General features: G+C 41.7%; 1 protein-coding gene across 1 annotated transcript in view; it reads right to left on the bottom strand.

Moving 5' to 3' along the window:
* Positions 1–818: 818 nt before the first annotated feature.
* BRF1 (BRF1 RNA polymerase III transcription initiation factor subunit) overlaps positions 819–21517 on the bottom strand; it is a 172241-nt gene continuing 151542 nt past the window's right edge. The window contains exons 16-18 of the mRNA XM_053979768.1: positions 9862–9913; positions 6670–6838; positions 819–4500 (exon numbers count right to left, since the gene is read on the bottom strand). Coding sequence (XP_053835743.1) covers positions 4463–4500; positions 6670–6838; positions 9862–9913 — 259 coding nt within the window. The 3' untranslated portion in view covers positions 819–4462. The remainder of the gene's footprint in view (positions 4501–6669; positions 6839–9861; positions 9914–21517) is intronic.

Below are 21517 nucleotides of genomic sequence, written 5' to 3'. Positions count from 1 at the left end.
AGAAGAGAAAAATGAGAGGACAAAGCCAAGAGCTGTACAGCTTGGGAAGAGCAGAAAAGATGAGGCCAAGGCAGTCAGAACTTTTTAACAGCTCAGATGTTAGCAGGGAGAGGGCATCCGTGATGGACACTGCTGGAGAAGTGCCCAACTCCCAGGGGAAATGGCTGGAACAGCTGAAGAGAAATTCAGATAAAAACATCCCAATGTCAATGAGAGCAGAAGTGTGCCTTGATCACACTATGGGAACACAGTGAAATGCTGGAATGACACATACTACCTTATCAAATCTACTGTTAATCATCCTTTTATAGGCTAAAACTTTGCAGAGACACTCCTGAGGATCCAGTAGTACCTCGTTTTCCAGCAAAAACTAAAAGGAGCAAACACCCATCTGTACAAAGGGCAGATGTGGATTTTTGTCTCCAAACTGTGGCAGCCAGATGTTGATAAAATAACATGATTTTTAACTCAGCACACACCTTATTTATCAAGATACAACTTTCAGAAACAAGCACTGGAACAGTTCCACTAAATACACACACCATATATTGTTCCCACAGTCAGTTAATTATACAGCTTAGTGGAAAAACCTCATTAATGTTATGCACTTTACAGAAAGTATCTACATCTATCAGTGGAACAGTATCTTGTAAAAAACACTTGCCTGATTGTTGTGTCTTCCCTTTTAGAGACAAAAGAAAGCTCTAAATGACAAATTTTGGCCACGACCAACCAATCATGCAGCAATCAAAACAGAGCATTTTTAAGAACTAAGACAGAAAAATCAGAAATCATCAGGAGAGCATCATAGTAACAGATGGGCTATGTAAAGGTTTTATTTTTTATTTACAGCAAATATATTACAGTAAAAAAGGTTAACATGACTCATGGTTGTGGAAGGATGGTACATATGCATACATCAAAAAGGTTTCATTTCCTTGGCACTAACTGAACCAAATACAAGGATTCAACACAAAAATAAGAAACAGAACATTTATTAGGCAAACTCTAACTGTACACATCTGCATCTGGGGTTTCAATGCAATCCAAAGAACACAAACAAGTCATCAGGATGGCAAGGACTTTTTTGATGAACATGTTTAACCCTCAAGACAAGGCTGTCTGGCACCATTTAAAAGTTGCTGTACTGAACACACTGATTTTAAAGAAATGTCACAGATGATTAAGACACTGAAAATGCACTCAGCACAGTGAAGAAGCCCATTATTTTCCTTATTTCTTTTTTTTTACTCCCACAATACCAGAGTGTTAAAAGGCTGCATGGCAGACAAGCTGGATGCAACAGCTGGAGAATTTTGCCTGTCAAGCAAAGTGACTTGCAGCAAGAGATGTGCTTTCTGCAACAAACCAAATGATACACAGCTTGTGTGGCTTCAAGGAAGATGATCTAAGAATAACAAATGTTGAAGCCTTATAAGCTCTTTACATCATAATCAGAATCCTGAGAAAAGCAGGATCCAAATTACTCCGAGTGAATTTGGGCTTACTTATACACAACAAAATTGTCCAGCTATACCAACAGTAGTAAACAGAGTTAATGCAGTGTTAATCCTTTTACATTTTAATGACTATCTATAAAAACAGAAACTAGCATGTTCAAATCTGTTTACATTTCCTGAGCTTAGTTAAAAGAAAAAGGAATGAACATTACAAAAATCCCAGTAAGTCACCAATAAATTAAAAATGTACATAACCACTATAGCTTAAGAAGCTCAGAGTGAAGTCTGCCTATCCAATATCCTTTCTTTAGGAATCCTGTACAGAAACCATGCCATTAACTTCACCAGCAATACTGAGATGCTATGGAATTGTAGGTCTTTATTTTTTTTCCTTGCTCTTCCAGCAGATTGCCTGATGGCCTTTCCTAATCAAATCATATGAGAGCATTCAAAAACTGCAACCCTCTACTTGCAGTGCACAAAACAATGTTCTCAGCAACACAATGTACTACTGAAATTCAAATTTCCTAGCTGTAGTTATTTGGGTGGGCTCTCAGCTCCCACACACAATACCACCACCCTGGCAGCAGGTTTGGTATCCTGTGGGGGAACAAACCAGGAGACTGGACCCTCAGCAATATCCATCTTAGCCCATCTTAGCGGTTTCTTTAAGAGCCAACATCTTGCATTTGAGAAAAGCACTCGACCTACATGAGTCATACACATGTTTATTTATGCATGTTTATTTCCTGCATAGAGAATACTGTGTACCTTGGAATAAAACCCAAGCCTTGAGAATTTACTGAGAGTATATTTGTAGCAGTGCTATGGAAGGTTAATTCAAACCCAAACAATCAAACTCAACGGTCTCAAAGACTTGCAGAGCACAAACTTTGATAAAACAAACCACTTTTTAGAAAACTGTCTGCTTATAGCATACTTCTATTTTATGGTGTAGATAAAAGAGAGGTAGAAAGGTTTATCTCCTCAGTATCAGTTTCTGTGCAGTATTTATAAAATGTCAGAAAAAAAATCTATAGCTTTTTGGTGAAAATGCCAGCTTTTCTCCTAAGAATTACAAGGAATCTCTTCTTTCCACTTAAGTGCTGTAAACTAAGCAACTGGAATCTGGTTCAGAAGAGCTCTTCTTTCCAGTAGCCTTACCACACCAATTTTGTTACTAAGTTCTGCTTCTAATAAGTCACTACAGAAATACTCCTATACAGGGCTCAAAAATTCCTCACAGATACAACCCACCAAACCATATTTACCAGCCAAACAGTATCAAGTCTGCTCCTAAAAAAAGCACTCACTCTTGCTCGACTTGCATGATCCATCTTACGCAAGCTACCAAGAGGGATAGAGAAGAATGGAAGTGTGGAAGGCCCTGTGGCCCTTCTCCTCTTTGGTGATGACCTCAGATGTGAGCACGATCATCACCCTGTCTGGCAGAGCATTCTGAAGCAGCTTCTCTTCCTGCCACAATCCAATCTCTGCAGCAGGATGATGGATGGCGCTTTAGTAATGAGCACTCCTCAAAAAAGATAGGAAGGAAGACCCGACCAGGAGACACAGCTGAACAGAAACCGTGCTGGTAAGATAAATATCCATCTTTCCCTGGTGTTAAGAGAAGCCTGCAGCATTACGGTTTTCATGATTGTCATCAGATAAGGGAGGGAGATGGAAACATCAGCTGCAGACATCAAGAGTGTGATCCAGAGTGCAGTGGATTTCCCACGGAGCCGAGAGCCTCGGGTCCAGCAGTGCCAGGGGAAGGCAGGTCAGAGGCACCAGGGTGGGATCTGCCCACAGGGGCTCCACTCCTGACCCCTGCTCTCATGGCACTGCCAGAACTGATCTATCTGTGACAGAGGACCTGCCTGCTGACATTTCAGGGCACACAGGGCTGGAGCTCCAGCTTTATTCACATAGCAACAACTGTTCAAGGGTGGGATTTGAGCCATGAAAGTCAGGCTGCTGCATGGTGACCTTTAATTTACCCAGTGAATGCTAAGCAAATTACATTAAATTAAATTCAGTCAAAGCAGATGCTAGCTTATTTATTAAAAAGCTCAGCTTTCTCTTTCTTTCAACTGGTTTTAGAGACCAGCAGCTCTTGGGAGCAGACCTTCACTCCAACTTAGTCAGGCAAGAACAGCTCCACAGAGATGGCCAGAGTGACTCTCCTGCAGCAACACCAGCCTAAAGAAGACCTGGCTTTCCCTAAGGATGCCCAGCAACAGCTCATGAGCACAGCATCTTTGCCTCCTTGCTCCCTGCACTTTCTACCCGACCCAGGTGTTCTCCCTCCTTCCACAAAAACCACATCAGACTCACGGTGGAAGACAGTTCTTCATTGCCTTCTACTGTCAGATATTTTAAGAAATCCATGAATTTACTAATATACAGAAGTATTTACTCTGTTTCAGAAAACCAGTGCTGCTCTGCAAATATATAACTTGTCATTAACTTTTGACAGGGGTGGGTAAGGGAACTCATATACAGTAACATGGTCGCATTCACAATCCAGGTTGGAAACATTTCTTTCTGTCAGTTGTAGCATGATGAGACTGACTAATGCTCCTGTACTCAAATAATCAACAGGCCTTGTCCTTCAACCTGCTCCCTTTCAGCAGTATGCCTAAAAGCAGTCACATAAATAAGAGATGGGCTGCTTTCAGCCACACAGGCTTCATGCACAGTCTGTTTTGTCTCATTTCTTTTGTTCTCTGGAAACATTACTCTCATTAATTTAATTCTCCATCTATGATCCACCAAAATAAAAATAAATTCAAGTAGGAATCCAAACTGGTTATTGCTGGGTTGTGGGTCAATGTAAACTGACCAGACCCAATGCCAACCTCGAATTCACTTTACAAAAGTAAGGATTGTTTGATTACATTTGCTGACCATAGACAGCTTCTTTCACTATTCATAGAGTTTGAAGACCGAAGATTTGCTGAGAACAAGACACAGCCCATGTCCCCTGGAAGTAAATGGAGCTAATAGCCATCATCTTCATCCATATCACAGCCATAATCTGAAACACACAAAGACAAGGGCATATAAAAATGCAAATATTCTGGGTAGATAGAAAACACAATAGAAGTATTGCTTCTTTAAGGTTGTTCTCTTGCTATGTAACTACAAGATAAATTTTGCCTTAGGCAAGCATTTTAAAAATCATCTGTTTTCTTAGGCCTAAAAAGGTTCTTGCATGTACTTCCCTCAATGAAATAAAATTATTTTTAAGCATGTATGTGTAAATATCTCTTCTCACTTGTCATTACACCCTCATTTAGGAATACTTGGCACATGTAAAAGTGAAATACTTGGTTTAATTTAGAAGCTAAGGTGATCAAGCCTGATTGCCACAAGTGACTTGGCACACAGTGGCTGATAAGCAGCAGCATTACATTTACAAGTAGGCCCATTTTTCACCAGATACAGGCACCAAGGAAAAAGCTGGTTTGTTTATATTATTCATGGATTTATGAGCTGAAATTGCAAGGGTTCAGAGATAGCTCAGAGTTTCCATCAGCATCAAAAGAGCCCTGGAACGAATCCTGACCAATGCATCTGACTCCGATCTCCCCTATCTTCTTACTTCTAGACTTAAAATCTTTGCCCAGATTTTTAAATCCAGTTTTGTTTTCTTAAACAATACTGAGTGCAAAGACTGTGCTGTGTGTCAGAAGGCAAGTCTGTATGTTTCTAATGCACCAATTTCTCTTCTGTGTGCTTCTGAATGCACTGACACAGATATTTTCTGCTGTGCAGAACCTATGGATAATTATTACATAAGAAGAAAGTTAAACTTTATTTTCCAAATCCAATACAGGGCAACATCTCACCCAAAGAGACAAGCAAATGCTCAGAAGCAGAATTAAGTGTAATCTATAATGATTTGTGTAGAATGGGTGAAGTTCACCATCTGTAATTCATGTAGTTATTCCAAGCAGACAGGTCTAAAATCCACAGAGAAAGCAGCTAGGAAAGAGTTATTTGCTGTTCTGAGCAGCTCTGTACACCTGCATTCGAATTCTGGGAATACTCCTTTTCTTTTCCTCTTTATTTTTATTTTTTAACTCTAATTTTTCAGCTGTTGTCCAGACCAGACAGGGAGTAGTGGAATGTTCTCAGAATGGTTCAAAATTAGTAACATTCACAAAGAAAAAAAAACAAAAACTCAGTGACCTTTATTCTATTTTTGTGGGGGGTTTATTAATAAACATAGACCCACCCTCCCCCACATGGATGCCTTTTCTTGGGAACGTTATTCTAATAATAAATGCAGGCAACAAACTGTTTTTCCTACAGTTCAGCAATTATTTTCCAGCAGAGAAATCAATTTAAAAGCAACAGACACTTTTGTGAAATGTATACATATTGTCCATGAAAACTAAATGAATAGTGATGGAAAGACTTTTGCAGTAAATAACATTTCAGTAGGAAACTTATTCCCATCTTGAGTCTTTCCAACCCATAATTAGCAGCTCCCATTTTAAAAATAATTTTGTGTATTTTCAAAGCTTAACTTCTAAAGGGAAGTTTTTAATAAAGGATAAATGTGGATGTGTCCAGCTAGGAAAAACCACAGTGGAGAGGAGACTGCCTTTTCCTGCCAGCAAAGAAATCTAATTAAACCAGTGGCTTTGCTGGGTAACCCAAAGAAATTAGCACACATCTGTGTACCATACATGCACCACCAATGCCATTCCTGCACTTGGGGAACATCTGCTTCCTCCTAACACCTTCCCCAGAAACAGAGTGTGATGATTTGTTCTGTTTTGAGCTGGACAGACAAGTCCCCAGGGCTCATGGACAGCCTGGACATCCCTGCAGCCTCCACTGAGGAGGCACAAGGAGCAGGGAGGGGAGGCTCAGGGGGCTCCAGGCACAGCCAATGGAAGGGTTACTGACCCTCTAACTCCTCAGATCCACCTTAATAAACCTAATTCTGGAAAACACCTCACACTTCAGCTTGTTCTTGAGAATCTCTTAGCCTAAAGCTCGAGATGCAAAGTTTTCTCAGGAGGTGTCTCTAAGGTCAGCTTTCAGACAAGGGTGATTCCAGGCTTCGCACAGGAATGGGCAATGATGAAAAGGCAGCAGGAGCTCCGGGTCAGGGACAAGTAGGAGAATCCTGTGTGTCCCCACCCCTGCAGGAACAAAGCCCACAGCACCAGAGATGATAGCCCCAGCTCACCATTTCCTCCCATTAACTGCAAGGCGCTCATGCAGTGATCTTCATCTTCTTCTACCTCTTCCTCTTCCACCTCTTCATCAGGGTTGTAAGCTACTGGGCCACTCTCCACAAGCACAGCTGCTGGTTTTTCTACATCAGAGGCTTCAGCTTGTGCATTTGGAAAGGTAACCTGCATAAAAGAAGAGAGAACAGTAGAGCAGCTCTTCCTTTGGTCCAATATTTGTACAGAACTTTAGCAGCTTCCAAACAATAGGGACAGGAGAGATGGAAGCTCATGTCCAGTGCTACAGGTTCAAGAGTTCTAATGGAAATCTGAATGAAAGTCAGGCAAAACCACCCAGTTTTCACTTATTCCAGAACCAGGCAACTGAAATATCCTGTAATGGTAAGAGCAGAACAAGGATTTTCTGGCAAGCACAAGGGGAGGAGAAATTTGGGAGCGAAGGCTCCTCAGTAGAGCTCTGTGGGAAAACTTACAAACCTCTCCCACAGTGTGCTCAATTCACATCAGGCCTATTACAAAATAACAACGTTATTGACAATTTAATGATAGCAAAAATGTACCCTTCAAATCAGAAAAAGCCCAACATGTATTAGTTTTGACAGCTCTGGTCGGATTTATTTGGCGGCGCAATGAGCTGTGGAACAAATAGCACTCTGTAGACAGCACTTAATGTGATGGCAAAGCACTCAGTTGATAATACACACTGGCACCTGTACCATTACCTATGGAATTCAGCAGAATAATGATCTCCAAACACTAACTTGGGAATGAATCATTGACAGGGCCTGTTCCATCCTCCCCAGCTGCTCCAAGGTTAGGCAGGACACAGCATGGAGGGAGAGAAAGGGCAACACCACAAGGGAACAGAGGTGAATTTGGAGTAGGTAATGCTGCCTTTGGTTCACTAAGGAGACATCTGGGAACAGGGCAGGAAGCAGCAACAAAGCCTGTGCCAGTACAGCCCAGGCTCTGGTCTTTCTGCTCTTTCTTCTCATTTTCATGGTGTGCTCAGTCTGGAGCTCCACCTCCTGCTCTCATCCAGGGAAGAAACATCACAGGAGCTTTACCTCCATCAACTCTGCAATACGGTATTTTCCACACCCATTCTGTACTTGGACTGTTTGGGGTTTGTACACTAGAGCCCATGGAACACAAAACCAGATAATTAGTAGCAATTTGAAGAACCTTAATGATTAACCATGAATGCTGTGTTGTCATGTAAAGAATTCTGAGAAGGGAATATTGACAGTACCTGTCACCAGTCAGCTGTTACCAGCACTGAGTCATCTTCCCCAGTAAGAAAGATGGAAAATACTGGGACCTCTTCCTTGGAAGGACCAGTGGTGAAGTGCTTCTAAAATGAATGGTCCAAAGGAGACCAAAAAAACCCAGCTCCTCTGGTCCATACCATGAGAAAAGTGCCACAGTGCTCTAGTTCTTAAATTTCAGTACACAACTCTGTACTGCTGCATGTTCTCCAATTCCATTGGCAGCAAGCTCTGATAAAATGCTGCAGTTTATTTTTATTTATTTATTTATTTATAAATGTATTTACTTGGGATGCAGTAGCTCCCAGAATCCCTGTAACTCCAGGCACTTCAGAGATACACCGTAAGAGAAAATCCCCGTACCAGAAAGTTGATAGTCTAATTATTCAAACATCAAAGCTGTTCCTGAACTTGTCATATACCATGACAGTCAACCTAAAGAATCTGCTTGAGTTTTTCAAAATCACCTCAGGGTTTGCTCCAATAGCTCATTAATAGGGAAAAAGACACCCATTAATTTTAATAGAAAATCAAGTATTTAGATATTCGGATCAGTCAAAGACAGGTTTTCATTATTTTTTAATGCTCAAATTAATCATATTATTTAGAAGAACTTCCCTCCAGTTTATATTTTCTACCACTGCTTTTGCCTCTAGAGTGATCAAATTGAGTCCATCTTGGTATAAGCAGAAATAGACACAAGAGTTTGAAACAATTCAGCACCACAATATACATCAATTTATATGTTTAAAAGTATCCATCTGCTCTGAAAAAGTGGGTGAATATAAAGGAGCTACAATTGAGTCATTATTTTTTAAAATTGCTCCATGCTAATTAAAATGTGACCTTCTTCTAATTATCATGTCCACTTCCAGACTGCTGTACTTCTAAAAATGTGCAGAGTTTTCTAATGAGCACAGAATAAGAAGTGAAAATGTATTTCCCTAGGCAGGATATCAAACTGTTTCTGAAAATCAATGACTTTTAGTCATGTTAAAAATAAGGCAGTCAAACAACACCTTTAAACAGAACTTCCTGAACTCCCAGACATCCTGGACTGGAGTTTGGTCCTTAGCTTTATTTATGGATGGGCAATTGTCAAAGGTGTTAAACTACCCAAGGGAACTGGCTCACTTTCAGAAGGGTGTCGGTGTCACACATTCATGGGCAAGAGGGACAAATACCTTTGGTACACTGAATTTTTAGATATGCAGTAGACAGTTTGCTGTACACAGAATGCCTGTGAATACTCTGTACAGTGTGAAAATAATAGTGAAAGAAAGCAGCTACCATTGTTACCTGGTTTCACTATCAGAAAATAATCACGATCCCTCTGGGAGGTGCACAAAGCCACCCAAGGAGAGCTTCTGGCAGTGGCCAGTTACCAGCACTAACTTCTCTGTGGCACTATTACATTTTCAAACTAGACAAGCAAAGCAGAGTAAGCCAGGCTGTACAGGGTTAGCTCCTTCCACACTGGTCTCTGACAGAAGCCCAGCCCATCCCTGGGGTCAGCTCTGGCTGCACAAAAGTGCAGTTTGCAAAGTCCTTCTTCTCTGTGAGGACAGCCCAAGTGCTGAGAAACAGGCACGAGCTCTGCCCTCTCCTACTCCTCCTGACCATTTATTTGACAAGGAGCTTTTTAGATGCTTGCAGGGAGTTTGCTCTTTTTTGCTGTCCAATGTAGCATCATGAGGCTGTGCTAATGTTCCTGATGGATAAATAAGGCAAGTCTGGGTTAGAAAACAGCCGAGCTCAGCTTTGCAGTGTTCACAGTAACCAATTCCTGGCCTGATCAGACAAACAAGACTCATTTCTTTTACCCTTATCTGCCACATGACCACAGCCAGGCTGAAAATAGCTTGTGGGAATTTCCAAACTCAACCTGTTGCACCAAGAGAAGTGCTGGACTTTTCATACCTCTTCAGTGGCAGCCTTCTTAGCAAACTGGGTTGAAATCAAGGGTCTTAATCTGCAAAGAAAGAAAGAAAAAATGCTGAACATCAGAAAAGTTGCACAAGAGTTTGACACAGAGTATTCATTCTCCAAACAGTGAAAGCACTTTGCTAGTGTTATGTTGTGCAATTACTTTTTTAATGATTTAAGATAAAGAGCAGAGAGCCACAAATGCCACGATAATTAACACACACATTCCCTTGGAAGCATCTGTCCCAGATCAAGGTAATAATAAAAGATGCCAGCACAGTAGCAAACCCTCATGTCAGACTGCAGCCCCAGCTTCTCCCCATGGTCTTTGAAATAGCTGTGTTTGTCACATTTTACAAAAATCGAAAGAAAACTGATTTTTGGAAGAATGCAGACATGGCAAGACTGGGCCACACTCTGATTACCTAGCACTGGTCTGCAACTGCTTCTCTGCATCTGATGATACATAGAGGATACCAGTAATATTATGCATGCAGGATACCATCATCATCACAGGCAAGAATTTAACATCCAGCTACAGAAAACATAAAAAAAAAAAACACAAACAAAACAAACCAGGGACCCTGAATACCTTGAATGAGAAATGACAGAAATTGAACATAAACATTTTTTAAAACTCTGCATCAGATGTGAAAGAGACCTGCATATTTGGGGGAGAAGAGCTGGAGTATAACTTTACAACTAAGTGTTAAATATTATTACTTCTGAAAAACATTTCATAGTCTGTTGTTTCCTTGCTGCCAATAAGGCTGTTCTCAATCCATCATTTAGTGTTATTTTCTGGTCTCTCCTGCTCATCTAGATGTATCTAGTCACGAAGAGGATGACTTGCTTTCTACAGAAACACTGCTCAGACAGTTCCTCAAGCACGTCTTTTAACAAAGTCTAGGCAAACAACTTAATGAATACCAATTTATGCCTCCAGAGATACAGTCTTTTATGATAAGCAGTATTTTACTCTCATTTTTCTCTTAGTCATTTCTCCTTGTTAACACACAGAAACTCCTTGTTTTCCTACTTATTTATTTATTTCAAATAATCAGCAGGAGGAAACAAAACCCCAGAGAATGAGCAGGGGAGACTCAGATCATTATCTCTGATGGTGGAGGCAATATTAAAATACAAGATATTAGCTAAGCTCCAGAAAGGTTCAAAAACTGGCCATCTCTGAAATGCTTTGCAGGACCCAGAAGGCATTTCAGTAACTCCAGTAATCGAAGGTGCCTCCTCCCAGCAGATCAAAACAAAAAGAAGCTAAGGGAATGTTTCAGGAGCAATGCCACTGAAGAATCCAGAACACGTTATTGTGCTACAGATACTTCTTGTCATATTACATAATTACAAAAAAAAAAAAAAAAATCAAGAAAGAGATTCACTTGACCTACATAAATATCTATTACTTAAAAATCCTGGTCAACTTCTGGGCTCAGAGAGATTATATTTGAAGACATGGACACACTCCTCCCTATGTGCTCAGCCTTCTCTTTCTGTTATCTAACCCCAATTGTAGAGTTTTCACCTTTAAATGTTGTCAAGTCCAACCTGCTGCAAGGAGCAGGGGTATCTTCAACCTGACCAGGTTGCTCAGAGCCCTGTCCAACCTGACCCTGAATGTTTCCAGGGACAGGGAATCCACCACCTCTCTGGGCCTGTGCCATTGTCTCATCGCCCTCATAACAAAAAAATTCTTCCTTAATTCCCGAGATTTGAGAGCACCTATCTACTTTCAATCATTCTTTTCCAAAAAAATCACCCTGTTTAGATGTTTATAAACATATGGATGCAGCAGAGCCAAAAGGTTGCATAGCTGAAGGATTCTAATTACCAAACAGGTTGTGTTTCATTGACATGACTGAAAAACACCCAACACTGGTAAGAAATAAAGGACTTTTATTTTAAATTCATAGTCATGATTATTGCAATTAACATTGTACCAAAGATAGCACCTTTTCCCTCCTGCTACCCAAAGACATCAGACCTCCCTGGAGCACCCTGAAAATATTTCCTCCCCCCAATTAAAATCAAGCTGTTGAGTAAGACTCACAAGGTAATCAGAAACTGCTGACATTTCTTTTAGAGCAAATTATACATGTGCTCACACAGTGAAGAAAACAATCACAGCTACAGGAAGCAGAGTAAACATTCCAGTTTCATTTTAATTAAAATGGTCCCCTAATGAAAATAAAAAGATTCACGTTTATGAAAAGCCTATTTGCAAAAACTTTAGTGCTACATCCAAGAGCCCTTCTATACCATTTCTCAGCAGCAAGGGACTCTCACACCCAAACTGAAATTAAAGCTGTATTTCTGTTCCACAAGAGCCACTCACAATATGCACATCTTCACTTCCTTACTGCAAATACAGCACTGCCATCTGATTTGGGCAATACAGTTTCTCTCTCAGCATAGTACAAAATGCATCCAAAAGCAATGGGGTGGATCCTGCTCCTGCCATGGATGGTCAGCACCTGCTGCAGGCCAGATCCAAGGGTGGATCTCATCACCTGGGTGGAATGGCCCAGCCCACTGCCCCCCATACTATCTGCTTCCTAAAACACCAGCCACAACACTGGAAAAAGGTAAAACCATCACAAAAACTTACTACCCCACTGAAATAATGGCTTTGATTCAAACTACAGCTATAAAAGTTATAAATATATAACCTCCTTGGCTTTCCTTATGCCTAGGGAGAACCCTACTATTACTGTACAAAACCGTTTAAGAAGGTTTTATAGTTGGGATGTTGTTTTGTTTCTTAAATGCCCCAATGTCCTGACCTCCTTAAACCAGAGCAGCTGCTGCCACACCAGCCATATGGAGCAATAAATTACTGGCTGCCATGGCTACAGATACAGGCTCCTTCTGCTGTCTGGCTGCACCTCAGAGGGTGGAAAAAAGTGTCTTCATGGAAAAGCATGACCACTTTTGAGGCTGGGACAGGTCTGAGTATCAATGATCAAAAAGCACCTTGAAAAAAAATCAGTAACTGAAGTATCTTATCCAGCTTTCACTGGGCATGACTCAGCCTCATCTGTAGAAGGTTACCAAGGTACACACATGCACATATACACTACAGAAGAAAGATCCTGTCCATCAAAGTCCAGACTGAATTAGAGGTTCACAAGCTCAATAAATAATAACATCCTACATTAAGGTACAATTCCATATATACTGAAGTGACAACAGCATCCATTGAAAATGTAATGTTGTGACTGGAAAATAACGGGGCTCCTGGTCTTCCAAAGTGTGCCAGTTGTCGTTCACTATTTATGATGACTTCTAGTTTGGGGCATTTTCCTTTTGAACTTTGCAAATTAACACAGTACCCTGTGGGAGGGAAAAACAGAACAAGCAACTTTCTGAACAGCAATGTAATCCGTAAAAGGGGATAAAAAAGATTTCACACAGCCCCAAGTGTGTTACATCCACACTTCAAACTACTTCAAAAATTATGCAGATCTACTAATGCTCATGTCAGCCAACACTGGAAGCAGATTATCTTGACATGTTTGTGACAAAAACTAATGGCATGGTACAAGGCATCAGAGGCTGCTCCCTGCCGAATCCACTCCGCTCTCAGCTGAGATGCACACGATAACGTCTGGGTTTGTCCTCCAGCTTAACAATTTAAAAGAAGATTCAATATAATAGCTCCTGACAGGGCTGGAGATCACACAGACTGAACTTTCAAAGTGTTTTTCTCTGCAAAACAAGCTGGCTGTGACAAACAACAGTTTTTATTTTGTTTATTATTTAATAACAAAAGATTACACAGCATAGTACATAAAAGAGAAAGAGCAGTGAGAGGTAATAAACCCACCTCACTTGCATCAGACTGTTCATCCACCAAAAAGTTTGACAATACGATAACAATCTCCTCAGTGCGATCCTACAAGTAATTTGGAAACTCACCCAAAGCTCTTTTCTTACTGAATTTTAATTTAATCCACCCATGTAGGGAACATCTTATTGCTGCTTACCGCCCATACTAATTTTATACACGGATGGTTCCAGAATATGCAATGGGAAGCAGAGATTGAGCAGAGCCCACAGCCACAAGCCTGCAGTGTAATTATGCAGGTCATCCAAGACAACTGCCCATGAAACCTATATATCCATGCACAGGTCTTTCATGTGCAGGGACAGAAAAAACTACTGAGAAATGACTCAACAAGAGACAGGTCAGGTTCTTCACGCTGGCCGAGATCCTCCTCCCACCTGAGGCCAGATGGTTTTGCCTCAGGAGGTCAGTTTACTAGACATCTGTGTGAGAAGGAAATGAATATAAATGTTTATACAGGCTAGGAGTGCCCTTTAATTAGGTACTGTCAATGTTATCCTTACCGGAAAGCTGGGATTACCTCTCTGCAAGGATTGAAATCTCTTCTTGGAAACACAACAGCATCAGGAGATACTGCCCGCTGTCCTGCCATTGGGTCAGGACAAAGGGGTGACCCTCCCGGACTTGGATGACTGCTGTTTCCCAGAGGACAAAACAAAGGCTGCAATGACAACCATGACCCTGGAGCACTTCAGGATTTGCACATCCAGCTGTGGATCCCACCATCTTCTACATCTGCTTCTGCCTGAGAGCCAGATGCTCATGGGAGCCTCTCCCTCCGCTCGAGAGGAAGTGGAGGCACACAGCCAAGGCCAGGGCTGGCTGTGACACCCATGAACAGCAGCATGATGCCCTGAAGAGAGGAGCTGGGGGTCAGGGTGTTACTGCACCACCTCAGAAGTCCAGATACAACCACAGACACCATCATGCTCTGCAGAATGACAAAGCACCTGTGATACTCGCACCTTGAAACTGTGTGTGCCTGAACATGAGGTAGGCAGGTAGTTTTGGCTTTCTCAAGACCAAGCTCTTCACCCTGTCCAGCTCACCTTCACTGTGAAAGCCCCAAGGAGCTTCCTTGAATCGCTCCCCCACGTGCCAGGGCTGCAGAGACCCCAACTAATGGCAGAAAGGCCCCAACTAAGAGCATGTCCAAACTGCAATGAGCTCAGCTCCCACACAGCAAGGTTCCTTAGGAGGTGGCTCAGTGCTGCCAGCTGTACCAATGTGACTGATGGAGCAGCAGGCAGGGTATGAACCCTCCTGGATACTAACAGACAGCTGAGCCAGTTCCTGCTAACTCTGCTCCAACATCCCTGTGTGAACTCCAACTCCACCAACAGTCAATGCTTTCCTCCTGTTTCCAAGCAAGCAACACTACGGAAAGAGCCATTTCAAGCAGGAAAAAAGCAAACTGAAGTTGACAACAAAAACTAAAGTGGAATGAGGAATTGTTCCCACTTCTGATTCCCACTCAGCCCTCTTTCATGCTGGATCAGAGGAGCTTGGCTTTCATCAGTGCAGCACCAGACAACACGGCACTGAGAACATCTTCAGTGCTAATGAGAGCAGCCTCTCCCAGCAAATGCCTGGAACTGAGCACTGAGGGACCAAAACTCACAGGAGGAAACTGGAAAAGTAGTAAGAACCTCTATTATTCTTTAAGGAATAGATTTACCACTGAGGAGCTAAGCACCTACATCACTCACCAACAGGCTTTTGAAAAGCAGGAACTTTGCTAGTGTGTCGTGAGTTAAACACCTATTCCAGGCTTTTCAGAGAGGGGCAGGGGCTGTAACATCTGTCTTCAATAACCCAGCTCAGAGTGGGCAATATTTTTCTGCATAGCTGCAACACTTTTTCCTCAATTAGATACTGGAAAATAGCAACTTGCTGTTCTTCCCACTGACTAAACCAACAGATTTTCAACAGCAAAAATGAAAAGAATGACATCTAAGGCCAACTCATTGGGACCAAATGAAATTATGCTCCTGCAGCAGATCCCAAACAATATCTCCACATATCTGCTTCTAAAGGAAATTGCTGCAGACCATGGGAAATTACAATTGCTTCAGGACAAGACAGGCTGACTGATCTAATATTTCTGGTTGACACACCTTCTTCCTGGGTTTGTCAATAAAGACACTGATGAGTTCATCTCTCCACAGGTCAGGAAAGTATTAGTTGAAAATATGTTATTCCTTTCACCATGGAAATTTTTCCAGATGAAATGATGGCAGCAAGGCAAATCTGCACCTTGCTGAGAAAAGCTACTTAAAATAAGGAAGCTATGAAGCATTTTAATGAAGGTAAATGAGTAATCATAATGGTCTCAGTTAAGCAAGTCTAATGGCAGTGTCACTTTTAAAACATGGGCGTGAGACAACTCATGTGGTGACAATCCATATGTCTTAACTATCATGTAGCGCCGTCTTTCAAATGGTAACAGTGCAGAAAGCAACTGCTATGGCAGAAAGAGCCATTATTAGCAGATAAGGCAAATAAAAATAAATTTTAAATGGTGCTTGAAACTATAGTAACAAGAAGTGAAATTTTAAAAGTTAAATGAACACATTATCATCTCAACAGAAGGATTATGCTATTGAAAAATTCTCAGTAGTAGCACTGCCGTCTGTTTCTGGTGCAAATGTATTTTTCTAGACTCAAGCAAGGAGGATTACAGATATTTGCTTTTGGACAAGTGTTTTGATCAATCTTAACCTCATGAAAGCTTCAAATGAAGCAAAAGATAAAAAGAAAACACCTTAGTAACCTGCAGTCTCTGGGAACAATTCATTGAAGTTGTTATACCCAAAGGTGATGCCAGATCGATCGCTGGCTCTTCCCTGTTGACATTACAAGGACAAAAATAATGCCAGACAAAAGAGGAACTCACTTCTTCCACACCTCTAGCAGCCTATACCACGGGGCAAATTCAGTTTCTCTCATCCAATTACGCAGGCAAAACTAATATTTCAGAATTCAGGCAACTATAGATTCATACAAGTAATCCATCAAGGAATAAAGATGGATGACTGATTTTTTTTTTTTTCCTTGTGTCTGGTCTATTATCCATTAAAGAACAATTTCACTGGCAGCCATCTGGAAATCAATGTATTCCAAGCTTTATTTTATGATTACCAACATTCCCCTTCATAACTCATTTCTAATTATAAGCAATAAATCATTCCTTCTTGCTTGTAATTTATAACAGCCAATTATGTCAAACCTCTTATTTAAATAGCAAATCTCACTGTAAAACATCACATATTTTGAGGTATGCACAGAACATCTAATCACGCAGCCAAATGGTAGAGCGATGATTTTAATGTGGGTATTGCAGCCACCAAGAAGACACAAGTGGAAGAATCCACCCTCCCCTGTGGCCTGTACAAACCAGAACTTTTCAAAACTGAAAGCACAGGTCTCATCTGCCTGACTTGATGCAGAGGAGAATTACATGCAGCAATAAGAGAGCCAGGACACAACTCAGGGAAGGCTGGTGTCAAGGATTCCCTTTACTGTCAGGAAATGAATAAAGAAGCTGCGCCAGAAGAAGCTGTAGGTTGGTTAAGTAAGAACTTCTGGGCAATGTCTAGTTTCATTTTAAGAACTAACAGTGAAAGAACACAGCTCTAAATTTAATATTTAAAAAAAAAAAACAACTCAAGTAGTTTTTCCCATGTCTGGATTTGTGTTTGAAATGGGCTGGCCTCCTCCCCCCAAGCCAAAGGACTCCCCCATGCACTGCCCAGGTGCTCAACATCACACCTACTCCCTGTTACATGGGTTTTGTAGGTGTTAGCATAGAGTATGAGCAAGACACTCACTCAGATCACTTCTCCCCATCCCTCCCAGCCAGGAAGGATCAGGCAGAACAAAGCAATGAAACAGTCAGCAGAGAAAAAGTGTCACCAAATAAATCCAAATTCTTCCTTTGGGGAGAAGCCTTCAATGGTGGTTTGCTATGGCAACACTTACCAACAGAACATCAGCAAAGAAATGTAGTGGAGGATGTCAGAAGACCAAACAGGGTCAGTCCAATAGCACAGGCAAGGACACAGAAAAAATTTTAGTTATATTTGTTCTTCAGTGTAGGTCTGAGTAACAGGCATGTGAGTGCAAACACAAGAGAGAGGCTTCTTATAAATAGCTCTGCTGGGATTTGTCCGTTAGGAAAAAAACCTCACTCTTGTCAGAAAAGTATTTGATACAATTTTGGATAGAGAATTTATTACATGAGAAACTGATCTCAGGAACGTGGAAGTGGTTCCCACTGAGATTTTATTCGGTCATCACACAGCTCGAGTCTGTTCCAGCTTCACATCGTGTCATCTGGTAAGCGTTTACAGTAGGAATCTAGGGAACTGGATTTGGAAAAAATCCATCACAACTGACCTAAATCTGATCTGACCTGAATAATCAAACTGAATACCAAATTCAAAAATGGCCAGACAACAGAAAGGAGTGGGAATTCTTCAGCTGCAGGAGATATCTCACGCTCTCCTCGGCTATACATTGTGTTAGGCACCCCTCTTTTCTTTTCCCAAACAGCCAAGGCGATGGAGGCTGTGGGAACATCCCCTTGTTCCAAAGGTGTCAAAGACAAATGCACAAGTGCTGCAGGCTCCACTGTGCTCCCTTTCCTTTTGAAACACCATTCACTCATGAGAGAAGGTGGTGGTGCATTCCTCCCTGCCAGGCCGCACTATGATCTAAGCGAAGCACCTGGAAATGAGGAATGGAAGAGAGCAAGTGAATAAGAAAATCCAAAGAGAATGCTTTGGAAGGGCACTGGTGACCATGTCAGTACCATCTGGTTGTGTCTTTGCCACAGAGTCACCCCAGAGGGTGGCTTTGGCTGACGTGGTGCTGCAACAACCACCGGGAAATGTTTTGTTAGAGCCATGGGCACACCAGCCCACCCTACAGCCACATGTCAAAGTCACAACCTGCCTTGTCACCAAGCTATGCCCGTGTTGCTGCTCCAGGGGGTTACACTGCCAGCTCTGATTTATTGCTAGACACTGAGCTGAAGATGTACAGGTGCAGCACCACCTAAGCAACACACAGCAACTCTCCATAGATGGACCATTATTTACAGAGACCTTGTAGTGATGTGTTCAACAAAAAGTTTCACCACTTTCAAGATTCCTTATCTTCTTTTTATGAGAGATGTAAGTATTATTTATTAGTCTTCTCCACACACAAAGCTCAAAGGCATTTTAACATCTGGTTTACTCTCTCAGCAGTGAGAACAAAAACACTCTGAAGAAAACTAAAAAATCACTGGCTTGATGTCGGTGAAACTTGTATTTATGAGTAGTATTTCTGGCAAAAACTTTGAACAAGGATGCAAAAAACAACCTGTAGAAAACTAAAGGGAGGAAGAAACAGACACCAAAGCCTATAAATTTCATTTTTGAAAATAAGGCGTCATTCTTATTATGCCTGTGGATGTGTATCTTCCCCATACAGAGTTTGAAAAGCTTTATATAAACTATACTTCTAAGCAAGCTTGTAATTAGCTAGGGGCAGGCTTGGCTTTAATTACAGCTTGAAGAGGCACACATTATGGAAATACTTAGCTAATAACCACAGTGATGCTCTGTTGATGGCTGAGGTCAGGCCAGCATGTGATTGCCATGCAACCACCTGAGTACTTTCTGTCCTGTGTAAACTGGGCTCCCTAATGAAGGAGCAGGACAGGTCTGTCAGATCTTCCTCCCTGCTCTGCCATACAGGCTAAGTCAGGCTTTGCTGGCAGCAGCGCTGAGATGTCCTGAGTGCCTGCATCTGGCCTCCCTGCTCCTTACAAGAATGCTGTGGGATACTTGTTCTCACCTCACCTGGAGATGCTGTGCAAAAGGAACCTGACAGAGAGAGATGAAACCGCACCATTTCAGCATCAGGCAAGGACAGACTGCACCCAGTGCATGAATTGGTCAGATATCAGCATACACTGTGAATATATATATACATTAACCTGTACAGCTTTTTTCCAAGTTAATATGAGGTTGATCCCACATCCCATCCCAAAAACCCAACAGGATACTCAACAGGAAGAATATACCTCCAATACAAAATTCCTGCAAGTTCACACAGCACTCTCACAATTTTGGATCCAACCTTTGCTGGCATGAGAAAGGACCAGAAAGTAAACTGTTCTTTATTTCAACCTCAGAAACTGCTTGCCTGGCAATCTCTACTTGGGTATAAGTATGCATGGATAATGAAGTGCAAAACCAATACAAATCACTGGGAAAATGGCTATTTACCATTGAATATGACACAAACCTAAAATATGCCTTGCTACACACTGTGGGTGCTTGCTCATACACTCTGTTATGAACCAGTGCATCGCTGAACTGGGTCACAGAAGCTCTTCATGATCTAGAAGTCCTGTCTCCTTCACAATGCATTTGGTACAGATAAAGAGATGAGTACAAAAATGCAGCCACACTTTTTTACAGAAAGAAAATTCCAAATGGAAATATTATGAAGGAAAACAATTCTAATTGCTGTTTTAAAATCTGTGTGTAATATGTGCAGCTGCTTCTGAGGGATGAGAACACTGATGTGGGGAGCAGACAGCACCGTCTTCTCTGGTGTAAGGTTGCACATCTGTGGTGAAGTTAGGTGAGCTTTGCAGGGGATCCTATGGGTAAAACAGACTTGATAGTGTTTTGCTTTAATACAGCTTAATACTAGCGTTAACAGATACAATTATCCAATAGAAAGCTCACTCTAACTGCAGGGGAGATGCCTCTCACAGCCGCTCACGCTGGTTTAACTGGATCAACTGGAAAACCTGTCCAGGTGAAGACTGCACTGCCCGCACGTGGCTGGTGAACAGGGGGCACCTCTGGGCCACCAGTCCCTAATCTGGCTCAGTCAAAACAAGCCAGGTCAGCCTGAGGAGACCTCTGCTAACTATTACCTTTCAAATTGCTGGAGTTTTCACAATCAGTTGAAGAGCACTTGCACAAGCACGTCAGGCAGCAGATTGAGCACGGAGAAGCTGAGTTCAGCTGGGAAGATGTTTTCCTGACCTTGGCTTACACCCAAGGCTCCTAACACCACCTTCCACCTGGAGAGGTGGAAGGCTGACCCCAATTTCCAACACTCAGATGGCCAAAATTTCTGTAACTGGGAATCAGCCACTCCCCATCAAAGCAAAACATGGCAAAACACATGTGACAAGATCTGTTTAAAAATCCTTACTCCACCTCAATTTTTCACTCAACCCTTCCAAGAAATTGTGGCCCCTGCTGTGTAGCTCTTCAGCCAACAAAAATCCAGCTTCTGAGAAGCGCCAATGTAACAGCCAAGAAAGCAATTCCTCCTGCTGAACATCCTTTCCTCCACTTCACTGTAGCAATGGAAGATGCATTAAAAAGGTAAAATTGCTGCAGCTACAAGGCTCCATGCAAAAACTGCTCATGCACATCCTCAGCTCTGTGTACACAGAAATACCGAGGGGCTGGAGTTGTCCTCCAGCATTGTGCTGCTCCATCTGAGAGGGAGTCACATAAATGCTGTGTAAGCTACACTCCTACCACAATTACTAAGATATGGGCTGTGAACAGTAAAAGAAATTCAACTGAGCATGAAATGTGCAAATAATACAATAAATAGATATTTATACACTGTCTTAGTTATACAGATTTCCTCCTTCCCATCCAATCATTCATATTTTGTCACCGTATTGTGTCTAGTTTTTCAGACAATTTTGGACATATAACAGATTTTAGTACAACTCTAGTGACAATGTGTATAATCTTAAAC

This window comes from Vidua macroura, chromosome 6 (assembly GCF_024509145.1).
Source record: "Vidua macroura isolate BioBank_ID:100142 chromosome 6, ASM2450914v1, whole genome shotgun sequence".
In the NCBI taxonomy this organism is placed as follows: Eukaryota; Metazoa; Chordata; class Aves; order Passeriformes; family Viduidae; genus Vidua; species Vidua macroura.
Note: the sequence above shows the minus strand (reverse complement) of the source record. Positions and strands in the feature narration are given on the sequence as shown.